Source organism: Lucilia sericata, unplaced genomic scaffold (genome assembly GCF_015586225.1).
Source record: "Lucilia sericata isolate MDLA Ls3-8-SP2 unplaced genomic scaffold, ASM1558622v1 Contig000727F_arrow, whole genome shotgun sequence".
In the NCBI taxonomy this organism is placed as follows: Eukaryota; Metazoa; Arthropoda; class Insecta; order Diptera; family Calliphoridae; genus Lucilia; species Lucilia sericata.
In genome coordinates this window covers 199645-214154 of record NW_023994726.1, presented here as the reverse complement: position 1 = coordinate 214154, position 14510 = coordinate 199645, and the positions used below count along the sequence as shown (strand labels likewise).

At 31.1% G+C, this 14510-nt stretch overlaps 1 protein-coding gene across 1 annotated transcript; it reads left to right on the top strand.

The window, feature by feature from the left end:
- The first annotated feature begins 2875 nt into the window (after window positions 1-2875).
- On the top strand, window positions 2876-4169 carry LOC119607682. Its single transcript, XM_037961742.1, has 2 exons — window positions 2876-2975; window positions 3805-4169. The coding sequence occupies exons 1-2, from the start codon at window positions 2876-2878 to the stop codon at window positions 4167-4169; spliced, it is 465 nt and encodes a 154-aa protein (XP_037817670.1).
- Window positions 4170-14510: the final 10341 nt, after the last annotated feature.

Sequence of the window (14510 nt, the reverse complement as noted above, 5' to 3'; positions counted from 1 at the left end):
ATAGAAAATTTACACTGGATTTTAGAATAGGAAATTTATAATACTTTTTATACCCTTCACCTTCGTAAGAAGGGTATATATACGTAAATATAATTTTCCGAACTGAGTCCTTATAGATAGCGGAGTTGATTAAGTTATGTTCGTCTGTCTGTCCGTACGTCTGTATGTTTGTTAAAATAAGATTTCTGAAAACCCCAGAGATCTTTGGGACTCAAATCTTCAACAATGAGACATACCTTCGAAAAGTTTCCTATTCAAAATAAGTAAAATCGGTCCATAAATAACCAAGATGCCTAGAAACATGAAATGAAAACCTATTAAGGGGACTTTTTGGTACTTTTTTGACCTTTAACTGGTACTTTTTGTGTTTTCTATAATATGGTACCAAGAATCATGAAATTAAGCACGTAGAGGCCTAAATGAGAATGAAATTAGATTTTTTATCTATTAAAAAAACAGTTACTCTTTAAAATAGGCGTATACTTAATATTTGTAATATCAATAAATCATTAACACGTATACGTATAGGTGTCGTTAATAAAAGCAGTGCAATTTCTCACTGTAGAACTTTTCACTTGAAATTACAAAAATGCATGACTTCGGACAAAACTAGGAGACACTGGTCTTTTTTGGGTATTTTATCACGAATTGTTGTACTTATATGGATATATTTTTTCATGTTGCACTGTGTAATCATACATATGTTTGTATCTTAAAATACCAACAACAATTATAATTGAGGTAAAGTAATAATACAAAAAGAGTATGATTTTACATTAACTTTTAAAAATCTGTTGAAAAACTTTCTTGGCCTTTAGCTAGAGGAGTTTTTCCTTATATTCCTTTCATTTGCATTTTGCAATAAGCTTCAGCATATTACTCATAAACAACAAAGTACAAATAACACAAAAGAACAACAAAAGTTTTAAGAGTAAAAAACAATATAGGAAAGAAATTGTGGGATTTTTTTTAACGGACTTAAAGATGAGGGAGTATATTGTTAACAATATCCTGAAGCTTTTTATTAAATTTTAATATCCACCAGCAAAAAGATTATTGATTTCACCAATATTGTCTCAAAAAGTGTTTGGTTTAATATTTTGTGAAAATTCATTTATAATATTTATTAGATGCCTAGAAAATGCAAAAGATTTTTCTTGTAGTTGTTGCTGTTTGCATCCTTATCCGAACCTTTCAAGAATCTATTTTACTAATCGTTTTTTTTTCTTTCTTTCTCGCAATTATTTGTTCCTTAATACTTTTACAAAAAATACCAAAAATTATAAAATAAAAACCACACAATTTAACCAATTTTCTATGAGTTTTTTTCCTTACAACTTGTTAGAAACAATATCAGTTTTTGTTGTTCATTTTGCCATAAAATACTACTCGTAGAAGAAAAGGAAAACAAATTGAAGAAATGAAAAGAATCGTGGTTTTTATGCTGATGTTGGTTTTATTCTGTGTTAAATTTTAACAAATTCTATACATTTATACATATTGTAGACATTGCACTATGGGTGTACTGTTGCAATAGTCAAGGATATTTTAAGAAACCTATCTTAAAACTCAAATAATTATTTTATCTATCAATCAATCAATCAATCAATCAATCATCAATCTAGCTATCTATCTATCTATCTATCTATCTATCTATCTATCGATCTATCTATCTATCTATCTATCTATCTATCTATCTATCTATCTATCTATCTATCTATCTATCTATCTATCTATCTATCTATCTATCTATCTATCTTCTATCTATCTATCTATCTATCTATCTATCTATCTATCTATCTATCTATCGATCTATCTATCTATCTATCTATCTATCTATCTATCTATCTATCTATCTATCTATCTATCTATCTATCTATCATCTATCTATCTATCTATCTATCTATCTATCTATCTATCTATCTATCTATCTATCTATCTATCTATCTATCTATCTATCTATCTATCTATCTATCTATCTATCTATCTATCTATCTATCTATCTATCTATCTATCTATCTATCTATCTATCTATCTATCTATCTATCTATCTATCTATCTATCTATCTATCTATCTATCTATCTATCTATCTATCTATCTATCTATCTATCTATCTATCTATCTATCTATCTATCTATCTATCTATCTATCTATCTATCTATCTATCTATCTATCTATCTATCTATCTATCTATCTATCTATCTATCTATCTATCTATCTATCTATCTATCTATCTATCTATCTATCTATCTATCTATCTATCTATCTATCTATCTATCTATCTATCTATCTATCTATCTATCTATCTATCTATCTATCTATCTATCTATCTATCTATCTATCTATCTATCTATCTATCTATCTATCTATCTATCTATCTATCTATCTATCTATCTATCTATCTATCTATCTATCTATCTATCTATCTATCTATCTATCTATCTATCTATCTATCTATCTATCTATCTATCTATCTATCTATCTATCTATCTATCTATCTATCTATCTATCTATCTATCTATCTATCTATCTAGCTATCTATCTATCTATCTATCTATCTATCTATCTATCTATCTATCTATCTATCTATCTTTCTTTCTACCTTATTTTGGAAACTGTACACACATCTAAATTCAGACCTACAGTGCATCTGGTAGAGTCTAAATGAAGAAACTGCAGTACATTTCTTCTTTTTTTTAGACAACTTCATCTTGCATTTGTCTTGTGTATATGAAAAGATATTTAAAGGGGTTTATTCAGAAACGAGGGTGGTACCTAAAGTTGAATATTAATTAGGGAATATGTGTTTAAGACTAAAGTAATCTACCCTCGTAGTTAAGCTATTGTTTTAAGAAATCTGTACTTAGTTGGTCAATGAAACTGGCAGAAGACAATAATACACATCCACCAATATGCATGATGAATGCTGTAATAGTGATGATGCTGTTGGGTATAGGTGGTAGAAATCCTGATGGTAATGGTATTAATGTTAAACTTGTTATATCCTACACTTCTATAGTAAGGAAAGTATTATGTATTTGCACTGGTACACACAGAAAAAAGATCGATTGGAAATCGATCACAGTTATAATTATTTGTTTACTATAAGAGAAAAATAGTTGTAGTTATTAAAAAACAATACATTCAACATATTTTATATAATTACAACTGAAAAAACATAACTGTGATGGAACTAGGGTTCGCCTAACTAGTAATTCAGTTAATCTAACCAACTTGAGCTTTATAAACGGTTATTTTAATTATATTATTTAGCAAGATCGAATTAAATATATAATTATTTGCTTTAACTGTAAATATCAGTACTTGTAATCAAAATTTTGATTATTAATGCCAAACATTTGTTTTTAGTTATGGTACCAAAATAATTCAATTAAATCTATATAAAGTTCGGTTATCTTGATAAAATAAAGAATAATTCGGTATTTCCAACCGAATTCAATATACATGTGATTAAGTTTACTTGACATTTAAAAAAAAAATTAGTACTAAAATAATAAGGAAATAAAAAAGAGCAAAATTTTATAAATAAAATGAAAAATTGCAAATAATTGGAAGTTTTGCAGATTTTTACGAACAATTGTAAGTTAATAAAACTATTTCCTTTTAAAATATAGAGAATAAACATTATACGTTTATTTTCAGAACGCTGTGTGCCCATAACTACAATTGATCATATTAAATTTGAAAACTCCTAATATCAAGATCATCTCAACTACAAATGTGTGTAAGCTGTGTAGTTTTTAGTGTTATATCATTACTACAATTCTTTTTTTTTTTCATAGAAAAGCCAACGGAAACCTCCTTCCTAGAGAAGGAGGTTTCGGCTGGTGGAAAAAGGCAAACTGCAGCAAAACCCGCCTTTGATAGTAAGCTCCTAGCAAGAAGAAGCTTGCTGCTGACAAGAAGCTCCATGGCTCGTGCTGCTGCTAAGTACAATAAAGTTGCTACCAAACCTGGCTCGAAGGTACAAAACGGTACCACGAAGGCTAAGGCTGTAGCTTTGTTGAAGGCTAAAAAGACTCAGACCGATATTATCAAGAGCGCTTTCATTACCTGTGTACGTAAGACATTAAAATTGGCCCGCAACCCCAATTACCCAAGGAAATATATACCAACCATAAATTGCATCAAATACATCGATGGTTAAAGAAGGCTTATTTTCACCTGCCTGTGATTATGATCTGGTGGGCATCGCGAATAAGATTGGCATCATATATGTAAATTGTCAATTCCAAATATTTTATTATGTTTCTTTTCAGTAGAAATGTAGACGTAAACTAAAAAATGTAAGTACGTTCATAAATAAATTAGGTTTTGTGAATTAGTAAGATCTGTAACAATATGTAAATATGAAACAAGAAATACTGCAAAGTACGTTTTATTTAAAATATTGCAGTTTCGCGCTATCAATGGATTTATGAACGTACAGTAAGGATTGAATTTAAAATGTAAAAACAAATTATATGTACATGCATATCTACTAGGAAATAAAAAAAATTCAAATAAATATAAAACAATACGAGTATTTTTATTGGTTACTAATATTGATAGTTTCGGTCACCGTAACCGAATTGTATTTTAAAATAAGTAATTATGACAACTACTTAATCAATGACTTCAATCGATAATTCGGTGCTAACAACTTACCTATGTTCTAAAAACATAATTTTAACAAATGAAATATTCGGTAATTGCAACCAATTTATGTGGTAGTTGTTGTAACCGACCAAATTCGATTGGAAACAAATTCGGTTGTGGCAACGAATCTGTTTTCTCTGTGTATTTATAAAATCCCAAACATTGATTTGAATAAAAAAATCGGGCTTATTTTGAGATCTCCCTTATTTGGTCTCAAAAATCGAAAACATAAACTCGGCAGTAACAGACTTTGAAAATCATTTATAGCTTATGTAGGGTATCAATAAGGTATTCGTTTTTTTTCTTAATTTTTTGGTAAAAATTGTATCTTGTTATGTCCTACTATCCGTTTGCTTTGTATAGAAAATCATTGTTTCTATAAAGATGCATTACTTTATTTCTTTTTTATTTGGGTTTTAGTCTTGAGAATTTTATTTCCCAATCTTTTTTAACCAGTTCCTACTATGCACTTTCAAATGCATACAACTACTTCATAGTGTTTAATTTTTATTATTTTTGTATTTTTTTTAGTTGCAAGTTTTTTTTTTGGTTTTTGTGGTCTATTTTAAGGAATATAATTAAATAGAAAGAGTGGTTTAGGATTTTGTTGTGTTTTTCTTAGAAGCTTAGATTGCAGAATTTTCTTTCACTTCCTACATAAAATGCTTTGAAAATTGCATTCTATTTTTGGTTTGTTGTGGAAAAACAACAGAAAAAGAAAATCTACTAAAAATGGACCAAAAAAAAAAAAGAAGAAAATAATTCTACAGAGTTGGTGTCATGTTAAATCAGGCACGTTTTTGATACATACTTTGTATGTTTGTGTGTATGCATGTTGCTGTCTATGTTACGGTATTTAAAGGAAGGAATAATTATTTTTAATGAGGCTTGATATTGTATGGAATATTATGGGTGAAAGAAAAGGTGTTGTATAAAGACATAAGATAAAGATGGTGAGTAGTTTGAAGAAAATAGATAATTTTAAAATGAAACTTGAAGAAATTAGATAATTTGAATGCTGCCAATTTCAACTAGAACTGAACTAGAACTGAACTAGAACTGAACTAGAACTGAACTAGAACTGAACTAGAACTGAACTAGAACTGAACTAGAACTGAACTAGAACTGAACTAGAACTGAACTAGAACTGAACTAGAACTGAACTAGAACTGAACTAGAACTGAACTAGAACTGAACTAGAACTGAACTAGAACTGAACTAGAACTGAACTAGAACTGAACTAGAACTGAACTAGAACTGAACTAGAACTGAACTAGAAACTAGAACTGAACTAGAACTGAACTAGAACTGAACTAGAACTGAACTAGAACTGAACTAGAACTGAACTAGAACTGAACTAGAACTGAACTAGAACTGAACTAGAACTGAACTAGAACTGAACTAGAACTGAACTAGAACTGAACTAGAACTGAACTAGAACTGAACTAGAACTGAACTAGAACTGAACTAGAACTGAACTAGAACTGAACTAGAACTGAACTAGAACTGAACTAGAACTGAACTAGAACTGAACTAGAACTGAACTAGAACTGAACTAGAACTGAACTAGAACTAGAACTGAATGAACTAGAACTGAACTAGAACTGAACTAGAACTGAAACTAGAACTGAACTAGAACTGAACTAGAACTGAACTAAACTGAACTAGAACTGAAGTAGAACTGAAGTAGAACTGAACTAGAACTGAACTAGACTGAACTAGAACTGAACTAAACTGAACTAGAAGAACTAGAACTGAACTAGAACTGAACTAGAACTGAACTAGAACTGAACTAGAACTGAACTAGAACTGAACTAGAACTGAACTAGAAACTGAACTAGAATGAACTAGAACTGAACTAGAACTGAACTAGAACTGAACTAGAACTGAACTAGAACTGAACTAGAACTGAACTAGAACTGAACTAGAACTGAACTAGAACTGAACTAGAACTGAACTAGAACTGAACTAGAACTGAACTAGAACTGAACTAGAACTGAACTAGAACTGAACTAGAACTGAACTAGAACTGAACTAGAACTGAACTAGAACTGAACTAGAAACTGAACTAGAACTGAACTAGAACTGAACTAGAACTGAACTAGAACTGAACTAGAACTGAACTAGAACTGAACAAGAACTGAACTAGAACTGAACTAGAACTGAACTAGAACTGAACTAGAAACTGAACTAGAACTGAACTAGAACTGAACAAGAACTGAACTAGAACTGAACTAGAACTGAACTAGAACTGAACAAGAACTGAACTAGAACTGAACTAGAACTGAACTAGAACTGAACTAGAACTGAACTGGAACTGAACTAAACTGAACTAGAACTGAACTAGAACTGAACTAGAACTGAACTAAAACTGAACTAGAACTGAACTAGAACTGAACTAGAACTGAACTAGAACTGAACTAGAACTGAACTAGAACTGAAATAAACTGAACTAGAAACTGAACTAGAACTGAACTAGAACTGAACTAGAACTGAACTAGAACTGAACTAGAACTGAACTAGAACTGAACTAGAAACTGAACTAGAACTGAACTAGAACTGAACTAGAACTGAACTAGAACTGAACTAGAACTGAACAAGAACTGAACTAGAACTGAACTAGAACTGAACTAGAACTGAACTAGAACTGAACTAGAACTGAACTAGAACTGAACTAGAACTGAACTAGAACTGAACTAGAACTGAAACTAGAACTGAACTGAAGAACTAGAATGAACTAGAACTGAACTAGAACTGAACTAGAACTGAACTAGAACTGAACTAGAACTGAACTAGAACTGAACTAGAACTGAACTAGAACTGAACTAGAACTGAACTAGAACTGAACTAGAACTGAACTAGAACTGAACTAGAACTGAACTAGAACTGAACTAGAACTGAACTAGAACTGAACTAGAACTGAACTAGAACTGAACTAGAACTGAACTAGAACTGAACTAGAACTGAACTAGAACTGAACTAGAACTGAACTAGAACTGAACTAGAACTGAACTAGAACTGAACTAGAACTGAACTAACGAACTAGAACTGAACTAGAACTGAACTAGAACTGAACTAGAACTGAACTAGAACTGAACTAGAACTGAACTAGAAACTGAACTAGAACTGAACTAGAACTGAACTAGAACTGAACTAGAACTGAACTAGAACTGAACTAGAACTGAACTAGAACTGAACTAGAACTGAACTAGAACTGAACTAGAACTGAACTAGAACTGAACTAGAACTGAACTAGAACTGAACTAGAACTGAACTAGAACTGAACTAGAACTGAACTAGAACTGAACTAGAACTGAACTAGAACTGAACTAGAACTGAACTAGAACTGAACTAGAACTGAACTAGAACTGAACTAGAACTGAACTAGAACTGAACTAGAACTGAACTAGAACTGAACTAGAACTGAACTAGAACTGAACTAGAACTGAACTAGAACTGAACTAGAATGAACTAGAACTGAACTAGAACTGAACTAGAAAACTGAACTAGAACTGAACTAGAACTGAACTAGAACTGAACTAGAACTGAACTAGAACTGAACTAGAACTGAACTAGAACTGAACTAGAACTGAACTAGAACTGAACTAGAATGAACTAGAACTGAACTAGAACTGAACTAGAACTGAACTAGAACTGAACTAGAACTGAACTAGAACTGAACTAGAACTGAACTAGAACTGAACTAGAACTGAACTAGAACTGAACTAGAACTGAACTAGAACTGAACTAGAACTGAACTAATAACATTGGTGTAGAGAATAAAACATTCAAATGTTTCAAGGAACCATTCCATTACATCTAACCACCTATTTTCATTCCTACTTTTGCCAATCACGAAAACATTTTTCATTTGAGTATTTTCCATTTCTTGTTTGATTAATGACCAAGTTTATTTTTCGTTTTTTTTTTTTTTTTTGCAATTTTGGGCTAGCAATTTAAAGCATCATTTGCGTTTTCAATTTTATTATCCTTTTCACTAAACTTTGTAATTTGCCATACACCTTTAATGCTCATACTGCAAACCTTCTCCCCAGCAACTAAAATATCAGCCAAAAAAGGATATAAAAGGAGCAAACAGAGAAAAAATAGAAATATCGTGTTAAAATCATCGAAATCATAATTAAGCCCAAAGGAGAAAAACTTTTGTCGTCATTTTTGAAATATTAACTTTTTCTAAAACAATTATTATTGTTGCTATTGCTGTTGGTGATGTTGGTGGTGATAGTTTTGTCACTAATAAATAAAGCAGTCAAAAGAGAATTGCTGATTCAATTACTGGCAAACGATAAAACTTTCTACATTAGCAGGAACACACTCATTCCCTTGTAAGCAAAGACAGACGACAGAAATTGCTATAGCAACTGAAAAAAAATGTCTTTAAAGGGAAATTTATTTTAGAAAACCACAAATCTAACACTTGACCAACAACAATTTTGGCATTTAGTTTTTTTTTTTAGGTTTTTCATAACTAAAATTATGCACCACTTGGGGTAACAAGGCAAAAACTAACAACCATTAAGCATTAAGTATACACACACCAGCATTCGAGTAGTATTTTATGAGAATTTCCTTAAGTGCTGGGGAATGGCAGGCAAATCATTTGTCATTTATGAAAGTTGACATTTAGAGAACATAAATACTAGGATTTTTATTTCATTTCATACTAATGGGGTGTCTTAAATTCAAATTCGAAAAAAAAAGGATTTTTTAAATACTACTGCAGAGAAAAAATATTTTAAATTCCTTTTCAAAGAATAAACATTAATTTTGAAATTATTTTGTTGTTATTTGTGTTGGCTATTGCCAACCAAGCATGTCATATTATGTCTGCCCCAACAACCAATACAGGATGTGGTGTTGTTTGTTGACAATAATGACGATGATGCTGATCGTTCATCCTCCTAAGGTTATGACATTGTTGACTATTATTTTGCCACTTCCTCTTATTGTACCAATGTACGTGTGCGTTTCTCTGTGTCTGTGTTAACATGTTCAAATGCTATTAATCTTATTTAATTTCAAATTGTATTCAAATTATGACAAAAACTCGTCAAATGTTTGTAAGAATGTTTTTAAAACAACAGTTTTTGAAATATTGTTTTAGTTGTTTTATTCTGTATTTTGTTGTTGTTGTTTTTATCCAGGATGATAAATAAATCTAAAACATAAACATAGGAGTTTTAGTCCTGCCAATGTGTTTGAACTTTTTTTTTATAGAAAATAATCTCGTTTAGTTGTTAGGAGGCTGTAACCAAATGTCCTGCTTTTGTTGTGTTTTAGCTGTTAAACGTTTGAAAATAAAATGATATTAAAACAAAAATTTTGATTTATATGGGATTTTTTTTTAGTTTGGTAAAAAGACCAAGTAGGAATAGTTTTGTTTATTTTAAGAAATCGAAATGCATTTTGTCGAAGATCGGCCAGTCGCCATCGTCGGAATTTGTAAACGATTTTACATTCTATGTGGATTTGGATTCTATAAATTTCGTAATGTTCTTTGGTCAGTAATTTTTCAACCTTTTGAAATTTTAAATTGGCGGAGCTTCCATCGATTATATACAAAATCGAACTGAACGTAGCTGTGGATATGGATATTCTGAATGAAAGATTTACATATTTACCTCTCGAGAATGTGGCCTTTATATCCATGCAATAGATCACTCTAAACTTAAGATAACAACAATGCAACTGTTTTCCTTAAAGTTCCTAGCGACCTCTATAAAACAAACAACATTTTCCATTCTTTTTGAAAACCCCTACGAAAAAAAAAATCCCACAAGCAATCCTATCATTGTCTATAGCTAAATAGGAGGGCAATTTGTTCAAGTGTCAGTTTTTAGAATGAATGAACTTTTTCACCCACAGGGAGGTAGTGGAGCGTTGTACGTTAGCCTTTGATTCTCGGAAGAATGTTTCTTCTTTGTTTTTTTTTTTTCATTTTTTGTTGGTCTTCACTTCGTTTGCAATGCATAAAAGCCAGTATACTTTAGCTGTGATAACAACTCCTGTCACTACTTGTGTTGTTCGTCTATGGCAAGCAGGCAATCTAGGAGGCAGCGTGTGTGTGTGTGTGGTGAAAAATAATTTGCTTTGATGGTTGCTGCAGTAAAAGTTTGGCTTAAAATGATTTATGAACATTTTGCCGGAAAGTGGCCACTTGTGATGTTAATACGGGCATGCAAAAATAACAGAAAATAAAGCGAAAAAATGTTAATAAAAAACAACAAAATAATAAAGCGCCAGCAAAACAACAATCGATGTAAAATCTATAGAGACCCACAATGAATTGAATTAAAGAGATGAAAAAAACAACAACAATAATAGTGATAAACAACATTTACTCTACCGTCGCCCTCTTATGATATTGTCAGGATAAAACTTTAACATGTCTTAAAAAAATAAAAATATTTACACACATTTCTTCTACTCACTAGTTAAAAACCACCACGTCAATTGTTGTGGATACAAGTAGGAGTATGTACATGTTGCTACATGTGGAAACATTGGTTGAGACAAGTAAGTTTTTACTTTTGCTTTCATGTAACGTAAATGGTGTGAAGAGAAACGATACATTCTGTATTTGTATACGAAAAAAATTTCCTCCTAGGACAAGGACATACACGCACACACACGAGCAGTATGTTCTGGTAAATATTGCCAAAAGTTAGTAAAGCTTAAATACGTCCCAATGCTGTTGTGTTCTTCTTGTTTGTTGTTATTTTTTTTTTTTGTTTTTGTTAAAATTTATGATGCTTCATTTACCTTTACGCCCCATTGGGATGATACTTTTGCTCTTGTGTTAATTAATTTACCCCCCAAAAACAACAACACAGCAACAGCACTTACATAACAACAAATAGTAAAACAAACAATACATACAGATCAACAAACAGCAGCAGCAACAACAACAGCAACAAACATTTTTTTGACTTTAATGACATCCACTATATCCAGAACATCATCACGCATCACCCTCACTGAGCCATAGTACTCTTCCTTCCCCGAAACTCTTTAACTAGCATTATACAACTTTCCAGCTTTATTTCCATCATTATTACGAGTATTACGACCCAATTTACAATATTTAACGGGAACTGTTTAACTGGTTGAGAGTAAAAATAGCTTTACCAACATTTACATTAACATTTTAAAAGGCAAAAATATTCACAAGTAACTCTAGCAGTTGGTGGTCCCTTCCAACAAAAGGTTCTAACACTCAATACACTACAACATAAACAACAAATTTCTCTTGCGTAATGAATCTCTATCGCCAACATTCCCTACTCACCCACCTTTTACAAACATTTTGAACAATATTCATTTAGCGCAAAAGGAGTGATGAACAATTAGTGAATCTTAAATTAGCGTGTGGGTCATACAACCTCACAATAGACCCAAAGCTTACAAAAGTATTTATAACATCTGCATTTGGTATCGTCACTGTAATCACCAGCAACATCGTCATCATCATCAACATCTGCCTTTTTCCTCGAATGTGCCCTGATTGTTGTTATTGTTTGGTGTCATCAGGAATACCTACAACAATCAGGCATTTTGAATCATCATCATCATAAAAACTTCAAAATATGAAAAGCTTTAACCCATTTTCTAACTTTTGGAAAAGGCAGTTATATAAAGGTATTTGTTGATTTGAAGGATGGTGGACGTTAGAGAGAGATAGATAGATAGATAGATAGATAGATAGATAGATAGATAGATAGATAGATAGATAGATAGATAGATAGATAGATGGAGATAGATAGATAGATAGATAGATAGATAGATAGATAGATAGATAGATAGATAGATAGATAGATAGATAGATAGATAGATAGATAGATAGATAGATAGATAGATAGATAGATAGATAGATAGATAGATAGATAGATAGATAGATAGATAGATAGATAGATAGATAGATAGTAGATAGATAGATAGATAGATAGATAGATAGATAGATAGATAGATAGATAGATAGATAGATAGATAGATAGATAGATAGATAGATAGATAGATAGATAGATAGATAGATAGATAGATAGATAGATAGATAGATAGATAGATAGATAGATAGATAGATAGATAGATAGTAGATAGATAGATAGATAGATAGATAGATAGATAGATAGATAGATAGATAGATAGATAGATAGATAGATAGATAGATAGATAGATAGATAGAAGATAGATAGATAGATAGATAGATAGATAGATAGATAGATAGATAGATAGATAGATAGCCAAAGAAATACAAATTTGACTATATTTTGAACTACTTGGGATATGTGTACATTTTTAGAGCTACAATTGGAACTACAGGTAAAGCTAAAGTTTATACAAGATTCCAATAACAATACATTCCTTTAACCACAGTACCACTTTCGTCCGCCATCAACAACACCTTACCCACTAAAAAGCTAAAAAGGATGTAAAGTGTGGCATTAAGTGAAATAAATGAATGAAGTGATGCCATCCAGTATGTCCCCAAACTTTTACTTGTAAAAATGTAAATGTTGAAGTTGTTGTATACATATTTACGTACATACATATGTATGTATATAAAATAATACACAAGCAAACGATTGGAAGAATGGATGGATGGATGGTTGGATGAATGAATTAATGAATTAATGTATGAATTTGCGATTTGTTTCAATAACCAGCAACATGATGGCGCAGTACAAGTACACTACCAGCAGCAGGAGCAACAACAACAGCAACCAGCAACAACTAACAACAGATTCTTATTAAGCCCAAGTCAGAAACGACAATGATAAATGAACGACCAGGCAGACGGACGGACAGACAGACAAATAGATAGCAAAATAAACCTCTAGCTCCATATATATCACCGACACTCACACAAGGTGTATTTATACCAAAGTGTTGGTTGGAGTGTTTGCTGTTATTCTTTATTTTTTTTTATCTTGTTTAAGGATACAAATTTATGTATCCTTACACATCTCATCTCTGTTTCCCGTTTTTCGCTTTCTACAGTCATTTACACATACTTATACAAAGCTAGATACATACATATGTAAGTATGTATGTAACTAATATAGTCACATGTAAGTATAAAATATGGCAAGTGTTTGACGTGTTTATTTGTAGACAGTGAGACATACATAAACAGACAGACGATTTACTATTTTATAGGCTGTGCAGTAGATATGGTGTCAGGCTGGTATCCCGGCATCCAGACACATGTATCACAATACCAGACACTTCTTATACCCACAACTCGTGTATAATTTCCAAGAGGTTTCTTTGAGTGTTTCAAATGTACTAATTTAAGGTGTTTTTATTTTCTTTTTTTTTTGGTTGGAAAATATGGTTTTGTTATAAATATGTATTTATTTCTAGATACATATTATTAATGTTACGTTTTAGTTGCCATAATGCGTAATTGTTTGGCATCATCATTTGGCAAAAAGTTTCACTTAATACTCTACTATACTCTAGTATAATTTATGAATATGTTGAATTATGTATTTAAAAAGCTAGCGAAATGTTTTATTAATTAATTTATCTTAATGGCCTCGAAGTCTTTGTAAATAATAGAGATTTGACATTGGGCTTAAGAAAACTATAGGTTGCAGGCTTTGCGTTTTAAGTGAAGATGTTTGTTTTATGTGTTAACATTTGTATCCATTAGTTGAAAGTAAGAGGAGGTTTAATTAGGACATTTAGAATGTTTTTAATGTTATCAACTATTTTGGTTAGATTTATATATTACTAGTTATACCCAGTGTGCTTTGTTACCCTTAAAATAATATAATTAAATTCTTATGGGAGGTGCAACGGCTATTATTGTTAGTTCACCCATTTT

Bases quoted from the DNA above. Each gene is read 5' to 3' on its own strand.
- LOC119607682 (XM_037961742.1), top strand. From the start codon at position 2,876: ATGAAACTGGCAGAAGACAATAATACACATCCACCAATATGCATGATG. The intron at 2,976-3,804 runs GTAATGGTATTA...TTTTTTTCATAG, and splicing joins AGGTGGTAGAAATCCTGATG to AAAAGCCAACGGAAACCTCC.